The following is a 22,843-nucleotide window of genomic DNA, read 5'->3' on the forward strand; positions in this document are numbered from 1 at the left end:
CTCACCCCCCCCCCCCAAATCTAACTTGCAAAGGGGACCTTTGATCCCAAGTATTAACGCAGCGCCTGCTGTCTCAGAGGATACGTCTGGCGCAGGAAGTCCCTGCCCTGTCCCCAACCCCATATTTGAGATCTTAGAGCAGTGGTAACAAGCCTCTTTCAAACCAAGGGCCACATTCCCTCCCAGCAAACCTTCTGGGGGCCACATGATGGTGGTGGGCGATGCCAGATGTCAACATGGGAGGAGCAAGGAATGTCAATCTGACCTTTAACAGGAGGCACATTTAGCCTCCCAAGTCAGGCGAAAACAATGAAGGAGGTTGCGAAGCAGGGCATGGCCAAAGGAGAGCCCCAAGGGCCACATAGAGAGGGCTGCAGGGCTACATCTGGATCCTGGGGCCTAGGGGTCCCCATCCCTGTGTCTAATGGGCTAAGGTAAAGGGACCCCTGACCATTAGGTCCAGTCGTGGCCGACTCTGGGGTTGCGGCGCTCATCTCGCTTTACTGGCCGAGGGAGCCAGCATACAGCTTCCGGGTCATGTGGCCAGCATGACTAAACCACTTCTGGCGAACCAGAGCAGTGCATGGAAACGCCGTTTACATTCCCGCCAGAGTGGTACCTATTTATCTACTTGCACTTTGACGTGCTTTCGAACTGCTAGGTGGGCAGGAGCAGGGACTGAGCAACGGGAGCTCACCCCGTCGCGGGGATTTGAACCACTGACCTTCTGAGCAGCAAGTCCTAGGTTCTGTGGTTTAACCCACAGCGCAACCCGCGTCCCTAACGGGCTAAGGCAGCACCCCCAAAAAGTTACGAGAGTAATTAAGAAACAGTCACTTTGAAACAATGCCACAAGTCATGGGTTAAGAAGCAGCTTGACACAGATTCCAGGGCCTTCTTAGAAGCCAGTCAAGGAGGAGCCCTTTGTGGGGCCACCACCACATGCACGAAAAAGACCCTGTCCCTCGTGCCCCAAAATGCAATATGCCCAGATGGCTGGACCATGGCTTGGGCTTCTGAGGCTGGTCTTGAGACCAGGGGAAGTTCACCTGGGATGCCACGCGGCTCTTATCAGAGTCGACCTCTTAGAATGAATGGACCAAAGTTAGTCGTACCCATTGGTTTCAATGTGTCTGCTGTGAGCGGGATTAGCATTGGGGTGTTTCAGATAGCCTGGCCCCAGAGCTATTAAGTCCTGAATGTTGTTTTCGCCGGGCCAAGTTCAAGATGCTACTCTTAGTACATGAAGCCCTTAACAGCTTGGGACCAGTTTACCTGCAAGATTGCCTTACCCAATCTAGTCCGACTCGATACTTTGATCTGCAGAATGGGTGCACTTACAATTGCCATAAAATGCCCATCCACATTTGTAAGAAATTGGGCTTTTAGTGTGGCAGCGCCTACACTTTGGAACTCACTGCCTTTTGATATCAACCGGGTGCCTTCGCTGTACCCTTTTCGGCGCCTGCCCAAAATGTCATTGTTTAGGCGAAGTTTAGGCATTGTTTTAATGCGGCTTCTAGCTTATCGCCGAGTTTAATTATTTTCCTGAAGGTATCAAACAGTTGGGGAGGGGGGTTTCACGAATTCTTTTTGTAAACCACTTCGAGGTATTCTTTGCAGGCCTTGGCTGGGGAGGGAGGGGTATAAATAAAATTTTTTATTATTATTATTACAGCCAAGTAGTCTATAAGACGGGACGCGGGTGGCGCTGTGGGTTAAACCACAGAGCCTAGGACTTGCTGATCAGAAGGTCGGCGGTTCGAATCCCCGCAACGGGTGAGCTCCCATTGCTCTGTCCCAGCTCCTGCCAACCTAGCAGTTTGAAAGCATGTCAAAGTGCAAGTAGATAAATAGGTACCGCTCCGGCGGGAAGGTAAACGGCGTTTCCGTGCGCTGCTCTGGATCGCCAGAAGCGGCTTAGTCCTGCTGGCCACTTGACCCAGAAGCTGTACGCCGGCTCCCTCGGCCAATAAAGCGAGATGAGCGCTGCAACCCCAGAGTTGGCCACAACTGGACCTAATGGTCAGGGGTCCCTTTACCTTTACCTTAGTCTATAAGATAGATAAAACGATGTTGCATTTGCAGAGAAAGTCGCAGCAGCAAAGGGAAAATCTTACAGCGCTCCAGTATGGGTGGCCTGGCAGCCACAGACGGATATTCTGGGGGAAATGAGGGTGAGGGGAGCAGGTGGGGTGTCCTTTTTCATCCTAGCAAAAGCAGCAAGCAGCGCCTGGAGCTTGCAAATCACCTCCCAGAGTCAGATTTGGCCAGTTCAGCGTCAGACAGCGCCATCTGATGGGAATGTCCATTTATGACATGCCATGGGACGCAGCATCCCAAGGGAGCAGCGATGCTGGCAGCCTAGAGCAGCCTCTGCTGACCTGATGCCCTCCAGCTGCCTTGGACTACAGCTCCCACCAGCCCCAGCCGTCCTGGGAGTTGTAGTCCAAAGCGCCTGGAGCTTGGCGAAGGCGTGACTTGGAGGGCATCTTCAGGGAGGGCTGTAAATGTCCCCCTAGAGCAGGGGTCAGCAAACTTTTTCAGCAGAGGGCCGGTCCACTGTCCCTCAGACCTTGTGGGGGGCCGGACTATATTTTTTGGGGGGAAATGAACAAATTCCAATGCCCCACAAATAACCCAGAGATGCATTTTAAATAAAAGCACACATGTTAAATACTCATGTTAAAAACACGCTGATTCCCAGACCGTCCATGGGCCAGATTTAGAAGGCGATTGGGCTGGATCCGGCCCCCGTGTCTTAGTTTGCCTACCCATGATCTGGACACTAGACTTCTCTTGATGCAGCCCAGAAGAGCATTGGCCTTTTTTGCTTCTGCAGCACTGACTCAAGTTCAGCTTGACAGGTTTTATTGGTTATCGTAGCTTTGCATATTTTTGCGGTGGTGTTTGGTCTTGCACCTGACACAGAGTGTGAATCCTAGGAAGGAAGAAACTGAACTCAGTCGGGCTTACTTCCAAGTAGAGCATTCTGCCAGAGAAACCTATTGGAATAATACTATTCACTATCACACTTGCAACTATCCCATCTAAGGCTAAAATCTCCTGCCCACTTAATCTGGTCGGAAGCCCCACCTGAACACCATCGAACTTACTGCCAACTAAACACAGAAAGCTAGCTGGATCTCACCGGCTCTTTATTCTCTGTTTCCCCCACCCAGGTTGCCAAGTCCTCACCCTGGAGACGGTGAACCTTTTCCGCAAGTATATCTCCATCCTCGATGCCCCCATCAGTTACCTCCGGAGCCCAGATGTCCTGGTTGTGTTGGCAAGAAAGGATGCAGACTTAGCCAAGGTGAGAGCCATAGGATATCCAGAGTTCCTAGTGCAGCCCATTCCAATAATAATAATAATAATAATAATAATAATAATAATAATCTTCCCACCCACCCAGCAGCCTTGAAAATGAACTTGAGGTTCTCGAGAGTTGCTGTTTTTCAAGACAACCAGCCATCTGCACAGTCCCTTCTGCAAACACTGGTTCTACTATGCTCAAAACAAAGGGCAGGGAACCTCAGGGGCCAAATGTGGCCCTCTACAGCTGTCAAATCTGGACCTAGGGTGCTCCCCAGGGCACCCCATGCACCAGCCTTGCTTTGCCCCCTTCTGAGTGCTTTTGTCGGCCCATACCCTCATTTAGGTGATGTGGGGCTGTTTTCTGACAGAGCAGGTGGTGGGTAACCTCAGGCCGATGGATGTGGCCCTCCAGGCCTCTCTATCCGGCCCTTGGCATTCTCCCCAGGTCATGACTCTCATCACCCTTGTTTTGTGATCTCCTCTAGTGCTTTGGCCTGCCTGGGATGTGTCTTGAGCTGTGATAGCGGCTGGATTCAGATAATTACGTGCATCTATGTGTGTGTGCATGAGACAGACACACACAGAGAGAGAAACCTCTGGTTTTGAGCACCCTGCTCCTTCGCTAGGAGAGGAGGGATATAAATGCAATAAATCGTAATAAAGACTAGAATGTAGCCCACTGCACAAGAGGCGAAACTCACACCCAGGGCCCCGCCCACATTTTGCCTCTGGCTCCCACACCACCCGCATGTGGCCCCTGTAAGATTATCTGGGAGAAATGGGTTGCAAAAAGCTTACTCGATTTAGATGAAGGTTGTATTAGAATCCCAACTCCAAGAGTACAGTCGTACCTTGGTTCTCAAATGGAATCCAGAATTCTGTTCGACTTCTGAAAACGTTTGAAAACCAAGGCGCGACTTCTGATTGGCTGCAGGAGCTTCCTGTAGCCAATCGGAAGCCGTGGAAGCCCCGTCGGACGTTTGCGTTCCAAAGAACATTCAAAAACCGGAACATTCACTTCCGGAATTGCGGCGTTCGGGAGCCAAAATGTTTGAGAACTAAGCTGTTTGACAACCAAGGTACGACTGTGTGTGAAACAGAAGAGGTCAGACGATTTGCCTGTTGAGGCCTCTATTGTCTCCTCTGACTGGCAGCAACTCTCCAGGGCAGATCTTTCCTCTCCTCTCCTACCAGAAACCCTTTTTAACTAAAGGAAATGGACTGTATCAAATTCTTGGGAGAAGAGAGAGGTTTCCAGTGAGTGCCGGAAGTATCTTAATGTTGGTGCTGGGCAGACCTCGCCGGGGAAAGCGTTCCACAGAACCAGGACAGGGGCAGCAACCAAACAGGCGAGGGAAGAGAAGGTCTGCTTCACGCAAGGCTTCCCGCCGATTCCTCTGTCGGCCTAATCCCAAGTCCCAATTTAAAAAGAGGGTGTTGTTCTCTTGTCCTTCCAGAGAGCCATGCAGTGCCACCGCAGCCAGCTCCTCTGGTTCCGACGCCTCTACCTGTTCTTCTCGCGCTACGTGGTGATCAACTCGCTTCGCAGCCTCTGACAGGGAAGGGCCCTTTTACTCTCAGGATGCTTGGGAGGCTGGCAGGAGCGAGAGAGGCTGGAGGAGAGAAGTCCTCCTTAAAACTCTCACTGAGTGCACAAGGTCTTTCCATCCCGCTGACGCAGTCTGGTTGAGATGACGGATGTCCGAAAAACTAAGCACTCATCTGTGCCCGTTTCTGTGAAGGTGAGCAAGACCGAACTTTACAAGGCAACATAGATTATACAAGAGATGGGCGCCAAAGGAGAGGATTTATCCTGAAAGGACTTCACTTTGCAGATGTTTACAGTGTGCCATCTTTTTTCAAAAGTCTCTTTTTATCATTCCACTTATGCACCACTTCCTGTAAAAGCACCTCAAAGTGATTTAGCAATAAATGGACACAGTTGCTGAAAAGTGCGGCCTCCCCCAGGCAATTAAGCAAAGTCCCAAGCGGCATGCATGGAAGACTCAGCTCAAACCTCTCTTTGCCTTGAACTTTGGTGGATGGGCCTTGGGTCAGTCAGCCATCCTCAGCCAGACGTACCTTACAGGCTCACGTGGGGATGAAGTGGGAGCACCTTTTGCGTGCTGAACTTCTGGGATGGAATATGTAGTGCTTTCGAGATGTCTTTGGACTCCCAGCTCCCATCATCCCCAACACCTGAGGCCAAGGAACAGCCCTGTGGAGGGCTGAAGGTTCCCCAAAATGTGTTTATAGAGCCGGGTGTGGTATAATGCGGCCTAGGACACATGTACCCATGGGACCGCCTCTCTTGGTCTGCCCCGCGGAGGACCTTAAGGTCCACAAATGACAACACCTTGGAGGTCCAAAGTCATAATGTGGTTAGATTGGTCTCAACTAGGGCCAGGGCCTTTTCAGTACTGGCCCCGACTTGGTGGAACGCTCTGTCACAAGAGACTAGGGCCCTGTGGGACTTGACATCTTTCCGCAGGGCCTGCAAGACGGAGCTGTTCCCCCTGGCCTTTGGTTTGGACTCAGTCTGACCCTTACGTTTCCCTCCCCTTATGGTCTTGATCTATTGGGGTACTTTTAAAATGAGGCTGCATTTTAAATTGCATTTTAACCTGTGTTTTAAATTGGTTCCCCCCCCCCATTATGTTTTTACTGTGATTTTATTGGTGTTAGCCACCCTGAGCCCGGCTCTGGCCAGGGAGGGCAGGGTATAAATAATTCATTTTATTTTATTATATTATTATGATTATGGTCACTAGAGTGGGAGAGACCCGAGTTCAAATCCTACTCAGCTAGGAGGCTTCCCCTCTCCCTGGGTGGCCTCTGGCCATCCGCTGTGTCTCTCGGCCCAGTCTTACCTCGCAAGGTTGTGGCGATGAGAAAATGTGGAGGAGAACCAGGTACGTCACCTGAGGAAGGGTGGGGTAAGAATGCAAACCGACGTTTAGCCAGTTTGTAAATAAATAGATGAAAATGTGATAAAGCAGACATGATTTTAACTCACTAAGATTGCAGGAGCCACACTGAGGCCCAGGCCTTCAACCACTACATTATTTGAGAGGCTCCCTTATTTATATCGATGTCCTCACACGCAGCATGTGCCTCAAGTCTCTCACTGATTTCAGCCTCCACCTTTGCCTTATGGAGGCCCGAGGTCCAGTAGTAATGATAATAATAATAATAATAATAATAATAATAATAATAATAATAATAATAATATTTATTATTTATACCCTGCCCATCTGGCTGGGTTTTCCCCAGCCACTCTGGGCGGCTTCCAACAAAACACTAAAATACAATAACCTTTTAAGCATAATAAAAAAATTCCTTCCAGTAGCACCTTAAAGACCAACTAAGTTAGTTCTTGATATGAGCTTTTGTGTGCATGCACACTTCTTCAGCATAAAAAGCTTCCCTAAACAGATGTCTTCTAAAAGTTTGGTAGTTATTTTTCTCTTTGACATCTGGTGGGAGGGCGTTCCACAGGACGGGTGCCACCACTGAGAAGGCCCTCTGCCTGATTCCCTGTAACTTGGCTTCTCGCAGTGAGGGAACTGCCAGAACGCCCTGGGAGCTGGACCTCAGTGTCTGGGCTGAATGATGGGGGTGGAGACGCTCCTTCGGGTATACTGGACTGAGGCCGTTTAGGGCTTTAAAGGTCAGCACCAACACTTTGAACTGTGCTCAGAAACATACTGGGAGCCAGTGTAGGTCTTTCGAGACCATCTGGTTCCTGTGTATTTCCACAAGGCACACCAAAGAATATAGGAAACTTCCTTGGATTTAAGTTTGCGTAGCTCATTATTGTCTACACTGGCCGGCAGCAAACCTGAAGACCCCTTCTGTTCCAATGAGCTTCCGGGTCAGAGAGTATGCAGCAGAGAGTGGTTTGCTTTACAAAAATACAAGTTTTATTTCCCAAAGGTATTTGAAACAGAGATCGATCTCTCAGCAATCCAGGACAGATGAGCTATGGGGTGTGTGTGAGAATGACCAGCCTCGGGGGCCTCTGCCCTTCCAGAACGGGCTGGGTCACTCCTTGGACATACTCCTGATGGTGGGGTGCCCCTTCACAGCCTTCTCCCATTCCTTGCCGTTGATCGCCTCTATGGTGACGCTGCTGACTGTCCCCTCGTCCAGGCAGTGCGGAGCTATTCCTGAGAGGGAGAGAAGCGTCATCAGGCAAGGCTCTCGGACTCTCCTAGGGATGGTCCCCTGAACTCTTGTGTTTTTGTCCCAGGTATGGTGAAGCTGTGGCTCTACAGATGCTGCTAGACTTTGATTTACATGCCGGATTTACGTATAAGCTAAACAAGCTATAGCTTGGGGCTCCACTCTCCCCCCAAAAAATGTAAAGGGGGAAAAAACTGAATGTACATTTCCAAAATGCAAGATAAAAAACAAATAAAATAAAACCTACATACAGCAACAGTGTTTTGTGTTCTGTAGGCTCCTATTTGTTATGTGCAAATGCCTTTAGATAACTATTAGGTCCACAAATTACCATACAGCATATATTGTTGTTGACAAAGGAGAGCTGGGCATATAAAGGGTTCCCATTACCTTCAGTAGCTTAAAAGGTAAATGGTAAAGGGACCCCTGACCATTAGGTCCAGTCATGGCCGACTCTAGGGTTGCGGCGCTCATCTCGCTTTATTGACCGAGGGAGCCGGCGTACAGCTTCTGGGTCATGTGGCCAGCATGACTAAGCCGCTTCTGGCGAACCAGAGCAGCGCATGGAAACGCCGTTTACCTTCCTGCCTATTTATCTACTTGCACTTTGACGTGCTTTCAAACTGCTAGGTTGGCAGGAGCAGGGACCGAGCAACGGGAGCTCACCCCGTTGCGGGGATTCGAACCGCCGACCTTCTGATCGGCAAGCCCTAGGCTCTGTGGTTTAACCCACAGCGCCACCTGCATCCCTTCAGTAGCTTAGGGCCTTATCAAACCTAAATCCAGCCCTGACTCCTTCTCCCATCAACCCACAACTATCATGGCCAACCAACAAGGATTATGTGAGTTGGAGTCCAACAACTTTTTAGGGGCCACAGGCCTGCCACCTGACAGCAGGCTCAATTCTCCAAGCGCTGGTTCTTACATAGTCAAAAGGGCACCATCCGTACGCAGGATGGAGATACTGTCAGGCTTGGGAGAACCCTCCAGTTTTGCAGGAGTACAGAAGTCTTTAAGAAAAGAACTCTCACTCGTTCGAAACACCCCTAAAAGCACCTTATTGGGACTGGGGGTCTTCAGCAGCCACAGAATGCTGACTTGTCTGTTTGGGAGTGAAGGAGGGTGACTGGAATGGAGTATACTGGGGAAGGGTCGCTGGAACCCCAAGTTGGAGCACCCTGTGCTGCAATGTAACACTATCAGTTGCATTGGGAGGGGGAGGCTGTACAGAAAGCAGCAAACCAAGGAAGACTCCCCCCCGTGGACAACTCCCTACCGTAGCCGTCTGGGTTGGAGCGGGGCGTGTAGAAGCTCTGGACGCCGCATGTCTTGCAGAAGGTGTGCTGGGCGCAGTGGGTGTTGAAGGTGTAAGTGGCGAGGCTGTCAGCACCCTTGGCGAAAAGGACGACAAGAGCATGACACTTAAGCCTTTCTAGACAAGGCGCTTTTCCCGAGGCCCCCAAAGCGCTTTGCGCCAATGAGCACAGTGCACACCACAACCAGCTGGTAAGGTGGCCCCTGTTGGATCCCTGCAGCGCACTCTTTGTGAGCCTGCCCTGGAGGCTGGTCAAGGGAGCCACAGCTGGTGCAGAATCCAGCAGCCAGGAAGACCCGTTCGATAGTGGAACGGTCTCCCCTGGGAGGTGCTGGACTCGCCTTCCTTGGAGGTTTTTGAGCAGAGGTTAGATAGCTCTCTGCCAGGGATGCTTTATAATAATAATAAATTATTATTTATACCCTGCCCATCTGGCTGAGTTTCCCCAGCCACTCTGGGCGGCTCCCAAACGAGTGTTAAAAACAATACAGCATTAAATATTAAAAACTTCCCTAAACAGGGCTGCCTTCAGATATCTTTAAAGATAAGATAGCTGCTTATTTCCTTGACATCTGATGGGAGGGCGTTCCACCACCGAGAAGGCCCTCTGTCTGGTTCCCTGTAACCTCACTTCTCACAATGAGGGAACTGCTAGAAGGCCCTCGGCGCTGGACCTCAGTGTCCGGCCTGGATGATGGGGGTGGAGACGCTCCTTCAGGTATACTGGGCCAAGGCCATTTAGGGCTTTCAAGGTCAGCACCAACACTTTGAATTGTGCTCGGAAACGTACTGGGAGCCAATGCAGATCTCTCGAGACTGGTGTTATGTGGTCCCGGCGGCTGCTTCCAGTCACTTTAGCTGAGAGTCTTGCATTGCAGGGGAGTGGACTCCCAGGGTCCCTTCCAACTCTACGACTGTGCTGGACTAGCTGAGTCCAGCAGGTCTCCCCTTATGCATTAGCAGACAATTTCCTGAACAACTCAGGATCAGCTTACCTGTAGGGCTACCTTCCGCTATACAGGATCATCTGAAGGAAAGCTTGCTGATAGAAACTGTGACCTACTGATTGTCACCTGGTGGTTATAGGAAAGCAGGGCCTGCTTAGGGCTGGCTCCTCCCATGCTCAGGAATGCCCTCAATCCCCCCCCCCTTCACCCACTGGGTCCCTCTCTGGGGTCATCAGCTGGCAACTCCTCCAGGCTCTTCTTCATCCTGATCTGACCAGCCCCACCTCTTGGCTTTTGCCTTTTTGTTTTCCATTGTTCCGTTTCTCCTCATTTAAACTGTTTTAATATGTGTTTGTTCCCTTGAAAACCCCTTTGAGATTTCTGCAAATGGAAGCAGTGCCAGAGATATCATAAAATAAAAGAAAGGATCCCATCATCGCAGGTGGAGGGAGAGAATCTGGCTTTGGGAATAGCCCAGCAGTCCTTCCGATGTTGCTGGGCTGCCAACTCCCGTCCTTCCACTGGGAGCTGGGGCCTTGGGACATCTGGGGGGGGGCAGCCAGAGACTCCCCCAGGCCTGGAACAGCAGCTGCTTGCTGCCTTCATTGCCAAAGGCAAGAGCCGAGGCGTCAACTTTTATCTAGATTGGCAGCCAAGTTTCTGTGCAAGTTGTTTTGCAGCCAGAGAGGTCAAAGGGCAAAGCAAAGTCCTGCCTGGGAAAAGCAAGGGTATGATCACCATTGCAAGTGGGAAAGGAGATGGGCAGAATAAGGAGAAAGGGTGAATCCAGGCCTGTCTTTGCAGTCTGGGGGTGTTGTGCAGCTGTCGGGCGCACCCTCCCCAACTCGCCAAACCTACCTTCAGCAACTTGAAGTGCGAGGCAGGAACGATGAAGTGCTTGTTTTGCTTCTTCACACAGATGCTGCAACTGGAAAAGGCAGGAGAGAAAGATTAAAGAAGTCAGGACCTGGAAGGCCACCTGACCCCCATGCCCATAGGATGGGGGTCAAACCACGCCCACCCACTCCTGCAGGATCAAACCACGCCTACCCACTCCTCCGCTGACCGTACAGGAGGTGTCAGCTGACAAGTGGGAAGGCAGGGTTTAATTCTGCATTAGATTTATGTCCCAGTAGGGAACAAGATCACACAGTCGAGACAGCAGGATTTAATTCCCTCATCAGCTGAGCAGGGATTTACAGCCCTTTGCAAAGAGGCCCTTTGAAGTAGGTTGTGCACAAAGAGGCTTTTGCAAAGCATTTAAAACAGCTCACGTGCTATTTGAGCCTCCAGGGGCTTGAACCCAGAGCACAGAGAGACTCAAAAAGGGCTTTGCAAGTCTCCCTCCCTCCCTCTTTGTCTCAAACCTTGGGAGGAAACTTGCAAAGCCTTTTCCAAGTCTCCCCACACTTCCCTTTGAAGCCTCTGAGATTGGGGGCCTAAAGGAGGGAGATACTTTCACAGCACTTTGTGAGTCTCCCAGAACTCCCTTTTAAGCCTTCAAGATCAGGGGCTTAAAGGGGGAGCATGGGGAGACTTGCAAAGCAAAAGGAGTTTGGACAGGTGGGCAACCCAACTCTCAAATTTGGCCCAAGAAGTAGATCCTGATAAGGACCTGGCCTGCAGAGGGGGGGAAAGGATCATCTGAAGAAATTCTATTTGCAGCACCGCACCCTACAGAATATCATAGGCCAGTGACCCAAAAAGGGGCATTTTCTGCAGTTGCCCTCAATATTATGGGATGCCCTTCCTGCTGCCATATATGATGCAACAATCATCAGCTGCTGCAGATGCTTTCTGCAGACTTACCTTTTTGCCCAGGATTACTTTGACCCCCTAAGATTGAATCCTGTTTTAATCTCTCTGAATTCCCTGAGCTCCTGTTTTTAATTTGGTTTTTGCACCCACTTATGCCACTGCTTTGCAAGTTCTACATTCTTTTTCTGGTTTAGTGAAACAGATTTTTGAAAAACGCTTGGAAAGGATCGCTAATTCTTGAGCATCAGTTCCCCGTGGGCACGATGTTCAACACGCTCCGGGGGGGTATTTGTTTCACAAGGTATAAATGTCGGGAAAACCAAACAAGCTCTGGACGTGTGAGTGCATGAGATTGGGACTGTGAGCAAAAGCGCCACATTCCAGGAACAGTTCTCTGAAAGAGCAGCTCTTGTGTTTGACCATGCTGCTACGCCCATGAACTCCCTGTGTGTTGGTGTGCTTTCTGAACGCTTTCCGTAAACCCCCCTCAAAGTGGAAAGGGTTGGTGGAGGGGGTTTGTGGATGGCACTCACTTGCAGTCAAAGACGTGGAGGTCGGCCGATGCCCAGACCTCAAAGCGCACAGCCCCACAGTGACAGCCGCCTGTGTGCTTCACCAGCCCTTGGTACTCGCTAGAGGGAGAGAGAGGGGAAAGAACAGAGGTTTGTTATTGCTCCTTCCAGGTCTGAATCAATGCACCTTTGCCTTGCTGGCCAATTACCGTATTTTTCACTCTATAAGACGCACTTTCCCCTCCTAAAAAGTAAGGGGAAATGTGTGTGCGTCTTACGGCGCGAATGCAGGCTGCACAGCTTTCGTTGAAGCGTTTCCCTCTCTGCGCAGCGCCCCTTCAGCGAAGCGGGAGGAGAAACAGAACCCGCTTTGCTGGAGAGGCGCTGAGCAGAGAGGGAGAGAATTTATTTTTTTCTGTTCTCCTCCTCTAAAACTAGGTGCGTCTTATGGTCGGGTGTGTCTTACAGAGTGAAAAATACGGTATTTACCATTTCTGGAAGCAGTGAAATTGCAGAAGATGAACTTTGTATCTCTCACAGGGGAGGAAAAGAGGGCCTGTGGTGGTGTAATGGTTAGAGTGTCATGCTAGGACCCAGGAAAGACCTGGGTTCGAATCCCGACTTGGCTATGAAGCTCGCTGGGTGCTACCTTGGGCCAGTCACACTGCCTCTCAGCCTAACCTCCCTCGCAGGGTGGTTGTGGGGATTAAAGGAAGAAAAGGAGAACCATGTACGCCACCTTGCAGGGAAAGGTGGCAAATAAATCCGTCAATAAGCAACATTTCCAGAGCCACTGCCATCTGGTGAGCTTCTCGATGGAACAGGGATTTGAATACAGCCTTCCACATCTATTGGCCAATAGCAAACTTGTTAAGAACATAAAAAGCTGCCTTTATACCAGCTCAGGCCTGGTCCATTTTCCCCGGCGAGCTGCCTGGGATTGAATATGGGGCCTTCTGCATGCAAACCTTGCACTCTGTCATAGAGTTGTGGCCCTTCCCATAAAAGCAAGTTAAGATCCTAGTCCTCATGGTTCCGAATAAAGGGCTGAAGCAGGAACACAAGAAGCCACCTTGGTCTGAATCAGGTCCCAGGTTCAGGTCCCACAATTGCCAGGCAAAACTGGGAAAGGGCAAGTCCGGCCTGAGATCCTGGACAGAACCTGCCAATCAGTTTAGACAATGCCAATCAATGGGCTGATTCGGCAGAAGTATGCCTGGAGAGCTCAGCTGGTTTAGCTCCAAGGTTGCAGGTTCAATTCCCGTATGGACTCCATGGTTCTAGGACAGGGGTCAGCAAGCTTTTTCAGCAGGGGGCCAGTCCACTGTCCCTCAGACCTTGTGGGGGGCCAGACTATATTTTGAGGGGGGGGAGGAATGAACGAATTCCTATGCCCCACAAATAACCCAGAGATGCATTTTAAATAAAAGCACACATTCTATTGATGTAAAAACACCAGGCAGGCCCCCAAAATAACCCAGAGATGCATTTTAAACAAAACAAGACATTCTAGTCATGTAAAAACACGCTGATTCCCGGACCATCAGTGGGCAGGATTTAGAAGGCGATTGGGTCAGATCCGGCCCCCGGGGCCTTGGTTAGCCTACCCATGTTCTAGGAAGACAGCTTCTTAAACTCCCATTGTATTCCATTGGACTTACTCCCGGGTAAGTGGTGTTAGGACCAGCAGCCTTAGACAGGCAGGGAATCCCCACCCGCTACATTTGAAAAAAAAATAATCCTGAAAAATATAGAATCGTAGAGTTGGAAGAAGAGTGCTTTGAGGGCGAGGGGCTTCGTTTGGAAGGGTGGGGCATCCACCTTGCATTTGCGCTCCAGCAGGTGCAAAAACAAGGCGCTTCCCCCAAAAGGACGGCGGCGGCGATCGGAGCTTTCGATGCACGGGAGCAAAAGGGGGAAGCAGGTTGCCCAGGTGGGCGGGGGCGTGTCCCGGATCGGGGCCCCCTCCCCTCCATCCTTACTCACAAGGTGTCCAGCAAAAGCCTGGCCGCCTCCTCGCAGCTCACCCGCTGGCGCTTCTGGAACTGCAGCCAGCGCTCCTTCTGCGCCCCCAGCGCCAGGGCGCACAGCTCCTCCGGGGCGGGGGCGGCGGGGGTCGCCTTGCCTTTGGAGGAGGCGCGATCCCGGGGGGGAGAGGGGATCGGGGCCGGCGGAGGCGGCGCGGGGGCTCTCCTGCCGCCGGGCTGGGGGCCTTTGCGCGCCGCGGCAGCCGCCGGGGTCCTCTTCGCCTTCCCCATAGCTGCTTTCCCCCCTCTCCTCGCCGCGCCGCCCCTCGTGCGCTCGCCGCCTCGGCCGCCCGGGGGCGCTCCAGAGCTGTGCCAGCGCCTCCGGTGAGGAGCCACGTGGAGGAGGGACTATGGGGAGGGGATGCCAAGGCTGGAGCAGAAAAGCGCAAAAGGATACTTTTCATGCGAGCACCAGCTGTCGACGTTTCTTGCACGGGGATTAGAACCTCCGGACCCTTATTATGTGATCTGGTATTTTTATTTTTTATATGCCTGTCGTCTTTGTCCATGGAGTTTTCTTGGCAGGGATACTGGAGTGGCTTGCCGGTTCCTACTCCAGGTGGATCACGTTTGGTCAAAACTCTCCACTATGACCTGTTCATCTTGGGTGCCCTGCTCGGCATAGTTCATAGCTTCTCTGAGTTCTTCAAGCCCCTTCGCCACGGCAAGGCAGTGATCCAAGAAGGACCATAAAGAAGGCTGATCACCGAAGAATGGATGCTTTTGAATTCTGGTGCTGGAGGAGACTCTTGAGAGTCCCATGGACTGCAAGAAGATCAAACGTATCCATTCTGAAGGAAATCAGCCCTGAGTGCTCACTGGAAGGACAGATCGTGAAGCTGAGGCTCCAATACTATGGCCACCTCATGAGAAGAGAAGACTCCCTGGAAAAGACCCTGATGTTGGGAAAGATGGAGGGCACTAGGAGAAGGGGACGACAGAGAATGAGATGGTTGGATGGTGTTCTTGAAGCTACCAGCATGAGTTTGATCAAACTGCGGGAGGCAGTGGAAGACAGGAGTGCTCTGGTCCAGGGGGGTCACGAAGAGTCGGACACGACTAAACGACTAAACAACAACAACAACATTTTTATTTTATTACATGTACAGCAGAACCGTCATCTTCCTGGCAAAACTTTTAAATCTGGAACTAAACTTTATACTCGGATAACGCTGATGTTCTACTGTGCTTGTGCTCTGTTATTTTAACCCATGGGCAACTGCACTCATTCTTTGTCCCTGTTTCGCAGATCTGTTTTTTCCATCTTTTTACTTTCATCTGCTCCCTTTTTAATATACATGAGAAAATGGAAATTTTAAATATATTTTAAAAAATAAAGGTAAAGGGACCCCTGACCATTAGGTCCAGTCATGGCTGACTCGGGGGTTGCGGTGCTCATCTCGCTTTACTGGCCGAGGGAGCCGGCGTACAGCTTCCGGGTCATGTGGCCAGCAGGACTTAACTGCTTCTGGCAAACCAGAGCAGCGCACGGAAACGCGGAAACCTTCCCGCCAGAGTGATACCTATTTATCTACTTGCACTTTGACTTGCTTTCAAACTGCTGAGTTGGCAGGAGCAGGGACCGAGCAACGGGAGCTCACCCCATTGCGGGCATTCAAACCGCCGACCTTCTGATCAGCAAGTCCTAGGCTCTGTGGTTTAACCCACAGCGCCAGCCGTGTCGCCTATAGATAATTTAGGAAGATGCAAAAATTGGAGAAGTACTTATTTGCAGCTGAAAACAGAAAAGGAAGGGATGTGGGGGGGAGTCAGGAGATTCAAAGTAATCTCGATATTTGGATTTTGTACTATTTTATGTTGTATGTTTATATTTCTGAAAATCAAATAAAAAAGATTATGGGGGGAAATAAGAGTCAGTGTGGTATAAGTGGTTTGAGTGTCAGGCCAGAACATGGAGGAGATTCGGGTTCAAATCCTCACTCAGCCATGGAGCCGATCAGGCGACCTTAGGCCAGTCCCTATCTCTCAGCCTTAACCAACTTTGCAGAGTTGCTGGAAGATAAAAGGGAAAGGAGGAGGTGCGTGTTTGCTGCCATGAGCTCCATGGAGGAGATGCAGAATATAATTACAATGAATCCAGAAACAAACGAATAAATGAAGCCTCACGCCAAGGCGTGCAGAGGTGACTCATCAGTAAACAGCGAATGATCCATGCCTCCTTTAAGCAAGTCCTCACCCTTACTGGGTGCCAATTCTGTGTCTCATTTAATGGTGGGGATGAGATCACCGCTGATCATGGGAACCGGATGTTGTGAACCCCAAAGCTGATAATTGTCAAGTTCCTGGCAAGTCATTTGAAAGGAGCTTTTTCGTAGGGCTCTGTCAAGCCCCGAACCGGTTTCGTGGGGGACAAGCGGTGGAAAAGGCAAGTGTGCCTCTGAGCATGTCGTCTGCTGAATGAGGACATTTCCAGCCTTGGCACTGGATGGGGATGAAGCAGAGGTGCCAAACATGCGCTTAAGAACTGTTAGAAGAAAAACCGCTCCTTTCCCCTTATGGGGTACCCAAGATCCTGTATAGAGTCCTTATGTAGGTTCCCTATCAGTAGCAGAAAATAACAGAGGCCAACCAGAGAATATTGAGAAGCAAAGCAGCTAGTAAGCCTGATCTTTATTGATCTGTTGCACTCACCACACGCAGGAAAGGAGGAGGAACCCAGAACAATGGTGTGCAAGCCCTTATATAGACTTTGGAAGTAGCCACCCTGTAGCTCAAGACCGCCTCCAAAACATCAGGCGTGCATCACTGAAGGGGTGGTCTACAGCAGAAATCCTATCTGCCAGATACTTGATAATGGCCACTGATTGCATTTACCTAGGCAGTCTGGTCATTCCTTTGTGATGGTAAATACTCAGTTCCTGAACCCTGCTGGATCAGTCCAAAGTGGGCCTAGTTATTCCAGCATCTTCCAGATGCCCCGTAACTCCAAAACATCATACATACATCACAGAAGGAGGCAGTCTCCAACAGAAATCCTGTCTGTCAGGGTACATGACAATGGTCGCTGATTACTCCACCTGGGCAGCCTGGCCATTCCTTTTGAGATGCTAAATACTTAGTTCCTGAACCCAGGTCACAGGCTCACCCGAGTCACACACAGATAATGCCCTTAAGACAGGATTTGTGAGCAAAGAGACAACGGGAGGTTTTCCCATTTCCTTCCTCACTGCAGAGGAATATTTGAGGTCAAGTTGGGAGAGTAAAAATGGCTTCAGGATTGTTCTCCTGTTCTGTTTCAGACACGTGGTTTATATACTTATGTATGTGTTTGCTTGGTACATTTATGAACATTTATGTTATATCTTAGACTTTATAATTCTCATAACAGAACGTAAGAAGAGCTTGCTGGATCAGACTTGATGATCTGTTGGCCTGATCCGGCAGGTCTGATCCAGCAGCCAAGTTCTTATATCCTTAATGTAGGAAAACATCCTCAGAGCTCCTTGGAAGTCTGCCGACACAAGGCCTAAGGGGTACATTGCCGGAGGGCCATAGAGCCACACTGATTGTTCAGTCTATAGAATGGCTTCTAAAATGATAAATAAATACAAAGCGTCTTGAAATCACAAGCCCAGATTTGGTTTCCTAGCAGGTGGAAAGGGGGCCAGAAATAAGTGCTTTCTGGTTTTCTGAGTCTGAATGCATCCCAAGAGTTAAATGCCACATTGACTCATTTTTTCCTGTAACCTAAAGCCTTCTGTGTGTATTGACAAACCCCAGTCCGCACCCAGAGCTGCTCAGGAGAGATGCAGGCCTGAAACACTCCACTAAGCTGCTGCAGCTGGTCAGACTTGTTTGGTTTGCCTTCCTGTCAAGTATTGGAAGGAAAGGTCACTGGAGATAACATGTTCACCAGCCAGCCCTTCATTTCCTTCTTCCCCAGTATCGTAATTCCGTGCCTGCCATTATTGATTTTTCAGTGTCAAGATTCTAGTCCTCATTTAAAAACACAATACTTCTATCTTCTCCCTCATCTATTTCTTGTGACCTTTCTTGCTGCCTTTACTGGACGCCAAAAGGCAGGCAGGCTATAGGGTATTTATCCATTACGGGATTTGCTTAAGGGGAATACACAGCTGTCAATACATGTGACTCGTAGACATGAGGACTCTATTATTATTATTATTATTATTATTATTATTATTATTATTATTATGCTCTTTGCCATAAGTTTCCAAGGCAGGTTATGGCAAATTAAAAAGATAATGTTAAATTCAGTTTAAAACCAAAGAAAGGGGTTTAATTATTTCCCATTTAACTCAACAGGGTTTGTTTCACGTTAAAACATTCCTGTCCCCCCCCCCATCAGTTTCACACAGGAAGACCTCAGAGCAGAAACACAGAACTTTGGTGTCCCAGAAAAAGAATATCAGAGAATGAGCCCTGGATTAATAAATAGCTCAGCACTTTGCTCTCCACAGTGGTAATCTTCCTCTGGAAAGCTCAAAGGTTGATGATATTAGTGGACAACCTCGTCTTTTTCAACCATGTGAAGCATGATTCATTGCCATTCAGGCCAGCCAAGACATAGCTTCCCATTGACTCCTGGTGCATACCTCAGATAATGCCAATATTCTTTATGCGAAGACAGCATTTGCGCTCACTTTTTTCTTTTGAATTCTGTTAACTCACATATAACTGTAGTTATTTTCCGGGCCTATTTTATAGTTTCGGGTTTTATCTTTGAATTTCCATATGTTTTTATAGCTGTTCGGTTATACATTATAAAACGACATTTAAAAAACCTCCCCCACCCAATTTGTACATATCACATGTGTAGCAGGAACTCCCCCACCCCAATCATTCAGTTTGTACAAACTTCACACACACTCACACTCACACACTACATACGCTACGCTTCTGTTATAAATTCATAGAAAATGAACCATACATCAGATTTGCACTGTTCCACTTTTATTTTACTCCATGAAGGAAGGACTACAAAATGGGGAAGGTTTGATACAGGCCAGCCATAATCTCTAGAACATCCCAGCACATCCACAGGAGCCCTGCCCAGTTGCTATGCCAACCCTGATGGTCCTAGACAAAAGAAAGACAATCAAGATCACAAAGAACTTGCATATGGGAGTGGATTCAGCATGGACTGAAACAAAGGACAATAATCAGATCTTCCCTCTGGGGGCAGGAAACTGCCAGCTCCCCTTTGTCTCCTGGAAGTGACTCATGGGGAGGGGGAAAGGAGGAACCAGCCAGGTGACAGGACACTCAGGTTACCACCACAACTCCTCCCTCAACCCCTCCTTTCTGTAATGTATGCATGATGTTTCTGGGGGTGGGCTTGACCTACAGGGTGGGAATTTCAAAAGTTTTTATAAGGCCTTGCACACCATTTTCCTCTGTCTTTTCCTCTCTCCTGCAAGTGAGCGGAACACCCTGTTGCAACAGTTCAATAAAGGCCAAGCCTACAGGCTGCTGTTTTGCTCCAAGTTATCCTGGTTGGTGTCTTTGTTTTGTCTAAGGGAGCCCTCGGATTTTTCCGGTAACACATGAAACAGAGCAATACGTATGAACATCTGTTATCAGTTCTACCTTCAAATTCACTGGGACTTTAATGTTAACAGTGGGGGGGGGTTGGGCTAACCCTCCAGAACGGCTGGTGTAAGGACATTTAAATGCAGCAGAGTCCAGGCTCCATTATATTTTTGAACAGAGAGCACATAAATATAGTTTATAGGGCTGACGGGCTCCATGCCTAGCTAATTCATGCAGTTAACCCTAACAATGTGTCTTCTGTTTGGCCTCTTATTCCAGCTGCTTCCAGTTGCTACGGATCTCTAGGTTGCGGCTGATGGAAGTTGGGCTGGGGCATATGGGGGCACCAGGTTGGCAGAGGCTATAGAATAATATTCTGATTAGTAGAAGAAGGGGGAAGAGAGGGGGATTAAAGGGCAAAAAGAAAGAACAGCCTAGAAGCTGTGGAACATTCTCCAGTTATCTTGTGTTGTTCAAAGTTCACGTCCAAGGATAAGCTCTGTTTCAGTCCAAAAGTACCGTTCTCCCCTGCCCACCGCCTGGCGCTGTCTTAATCAAGCATGCTTGCGTGGCAGTGACTCAGCAGAGGGAGGTTTCTGGGAGAGCAGCCCGTTTTGTGATTCAGGCTGGGCAAGGATACCAAACAGGCATCCAGGCAGCACGAAAGGCCTCTCTTGTTTGTGGGGGGTTGTGCAAAAGATCCCTCTGTGATCTTGTGTAACTCTCCATTGCATTTCGACAGGGAGCCATTCCCAGTGGAGGATACTGGGCCCTGATCTGATTAGATTCTGGTTGCTGGAGGAAGGAAAGCAGGATGGGAGGAGGCACGGTCTCTGGTCTGTTCAACTTCCTGCTTAGATTTATGATGACTACACAAGCCAAAAATTGTCGGTGCTTGGACGATGACCTTGGAGACGAGGGTTCGAATCCCTGCTCAGCCATTCAGCTCTCACTGGGTGACCTTGGGCCAGCCACTGTCTTTCGCAGCTTAATTTACCTTGTTGGCGTGAGAGTAAACTGGGGACAGGGAGAACCATGTACAATGCCTTGAGCTCCTTGGAGGAAAATGTGGTATATAAATGTAACATATTGTTAACGGAAAAATCCGAGGGCTCCCTTGGACAAAAAAACAAGGACACCAGCCAGGAATACCAGAGCAAAACAGCAGCCAGTAGGCTTGGTCTTGATTGAAGACTGTTGCGACAGGACTCCCACCTGCCACAAGGTGGAACAAAATGGAAGCCCAGAACAAAAGAAGACCCCAACTTTTATTAGTTACTAATCCCCCAAACTACACCCCTAGAACTACATCACAACTACATCATGACTACATCATTGACACATCACAGAAAGGAGGGGTTGAGGGAGGAGTTGTGGTGGTAACCTGAGTGTCTTGTCACCTGGCTGGTTCCTCCTTTCCCCCTCCCCATGAGTCACTTCCAGGGGACAAAGGGGAGCTGGCATTTTCCTGCCCCCAGAGGGAAGATCTGATCATTGTCCTTTGTTCCAGTCCATGTTGAATCCACTCCCATATGCAAGTTCTTTGTGTCCTTGATGGTCTTTTGTCTAGGACCATTGAGGTTGGCATGCCAACTGGGTAGGGCTCCTGCGTACGTGCTGGTATGGTTAAGAGATTATGGCCGTCCTGTATCAAACCTTCCCCCTTTGATAGTCCTTCCTTCATGGAGTAAAATAAAAGTGGGCCAGTGTAGATCCAATGTATGGTTGATTTACTATGAATTTATAACAGAAACGTTGCGTATGTCGTGTGTGTGTGTGTCTCGTGTTTGTACAAACTGAATGATTGGGGGGCTGGGTTTCCTGCAACAATATAATTAAAGAAAAGCAGAAGCATAGAAGTGCCTGGCTGCTGAATCAGTCCAAAGTGGGCCTAGTTATTCCAGCATCTTCCAGATGCCCCGTAACTCCAAAACATCATACATACATCACAGAAGGAGGCAGTCTCCAACAGAAATCCTGTCTGTCAGGATACCTGACAATGGTCGCTAATTACTCCACCTGGGCAGCCTGGCCATTCCTTCTGAGATGCTAAATACTTAGTTCCTGAATCCAGGTCACAGGCTCACCCTATTCAAATATGCCCTGAAAACAGGATTTGTGAGCAAAGAGACAATGGGGAGGCCTTCCCATTTCCTTCCTCACTGCAGAGGAATATTTGAGGTCACTGGAGAGTCAAAATAGCTTCAGGATTGCTCTCCTGACACGTGGTTTATATACTTGTACATTTATGCACATTCTAAATATATATAATACCTTAGAATTCCTATAACAGTTGGATCGATGGTGGCTAAGGCTCACCTATCCAAGTTTCCTGGTTTCACAGAACTCTCCAGGCCCTGTGTGACCACTGTGTAACAAGATAATTGTCATATTCTCCCCCCGCCCAATATGTTGGTCCAAAGTCACAAGTCTCATTTTTATCTCATGGAAGCATCCTGTAGTGTTCAAATCAAATTTCTGTTTGGAGTCAAATCACTTTAACAACAAAACATTTCATTTTGAGATGTCAGCTGCTCTGTTCAGTCGCTCTGCAATCTCTCTATGTGTGTTCTACTGTAAATAGCTCACCACTGGAATTCTGATTTGACGAAGCAGACATTTGGGCCAGTAACTCAGACCTGCCCCAGATGGACTTGTCTGAGCATGTTAAAGAGTTCGTCTCGCAGGCAGCATTTCCAAGCTGTTAGGTCATCTGAACTCAGCTTTCAGCTGCTTAGAAAACAAATGCACAGCCCTGTGAGTTATGCCCAAGGGCCTGGAGAAAAAATGGTGATGGTAGCGAAATGTTAATATTTACCAGTCACTTCTAGAAATTAACCCATCCTTGCAGAGATTATACAAACCTGGGTGAATGCCGACAAAAATATTGGGTTGTATCCAACATTAGGCATACTCAGAGGAGACCCACAGACATATTTGAATTAATTTCAATGGGCCTACTCTGACTATGGCTAACTAACACTGCATACAAACCATTTAAAAGTAACAGATTATTATTATTATTATTATTATTATTATTATTATTATTATTATTATTATTTGCAAGGAGAGCAAAACTGTCATCAGGAAGAGAACAACATAATCTAAAGCAAGGATGTTGTCATTTGTGCTGAAGGGAACACGAGCATTTCTGTGATCCATACAAGTTGGGTTATCATGGATGATGAATGTGATGCCAGTTCAAACGTTATCTGTCCTGTTTGAAGTCAAGAGACACAAACCAGGCAGATTATGCTGAGAAGCGTT

At 48.9% G+C, this 22,843-nt stretch overlaps 2 protein-coding genes across 2 annotated transcripts in view; one reads left to right on the top strand and one right to left on the bottom strand.

Moving 5' to 3' along the window:
* The window catches only part of PIGL (phosphatidylinositol glycan anchor biosynthesis class L), a 41,007-nt gene extending 35,737 nt beyond the window's left edge, over positions 1-5,270 (top strand). The window contains exons 6-7 of the mRNA XM_082201944.1: positions 3,183-3,316; positions 4,776-5,270. Of these exons, the coding sequence (XP_082058070.1) occupies positions 3,183-3,316; positions 4,776-4,874 (233 nt within the window). The 3' untranslated portion in view covers positions 4,875-5,270. The remainder of the gene's footprint in view (positions 1-3,182; positions 3,317-4,775) is intronic.
* A 1,948-nt stretch (positions 5,271-7,218) lies between these two features.
* CENPV (centromere protein V) lies at positions 7,219-14,323 on the bottom strand. The gene is made up of 5 exons (XM_082201953.1): positions 14,022-14,323; positions 12,057-12,155; positions 10,624-10,693; positions 8,780-8,894; positions 7,219-7,487 (listed from the first exon to the last, which is right to left on the bottom strand). Exons 1-5 carry the CDS (start codon positions 14,291-14,293, stop codon positions 7,363-7,365), a joined length of 681 nt encoding a protein of 226 aa, XP_082058079.1. The 5' UTR covers positions 14,294-14,323; the 3' UTR covers positions 7,219-7,362.
* Between the last annotated feature and the right edge of the window lie 8,520 nt (positions 14,324-22,843).

The sequence above is a fragment of the Podarcis vaucheri genome (assembly GCF_965113315.1).
Source record: "Podarcis vaucheri genome assembly, chromosome: 15".
NCBI classification, from domain to species: domain Eukaryota; kingdom Metazoa; phylum Chordata; class Lepidosauria; order Squamata; family Lacertidae; genus Podarcis; species Podarcis vaucheri.

Excerpts from the sequence above, each read along its gene's own strand:
- CENPV (XM_082201953.1), bottom strand. The coding sequence starts at position 14,293 with ATGGGGAAGGCGAAGAGGACCCCGGCGGCTGCCGCGGCGCGCAAAGGC. Across the intron at positions 12,156-14,021 it reads AGGCTTTTGCTGGACACCTT|CGAGTACCAAGGGCTGGTGA; the intron begins GTGAGTAAGGAT and ends CTCTCCCTCTAG. Across the intron at positions 8,895-10,623 it reads CGCACTTCAAGTTGCTGAAG|GGTGCTGACAGCCTCGCCAC; the intron begins GTAGGTTTGGCG and ends CTTTTCGCCAAG.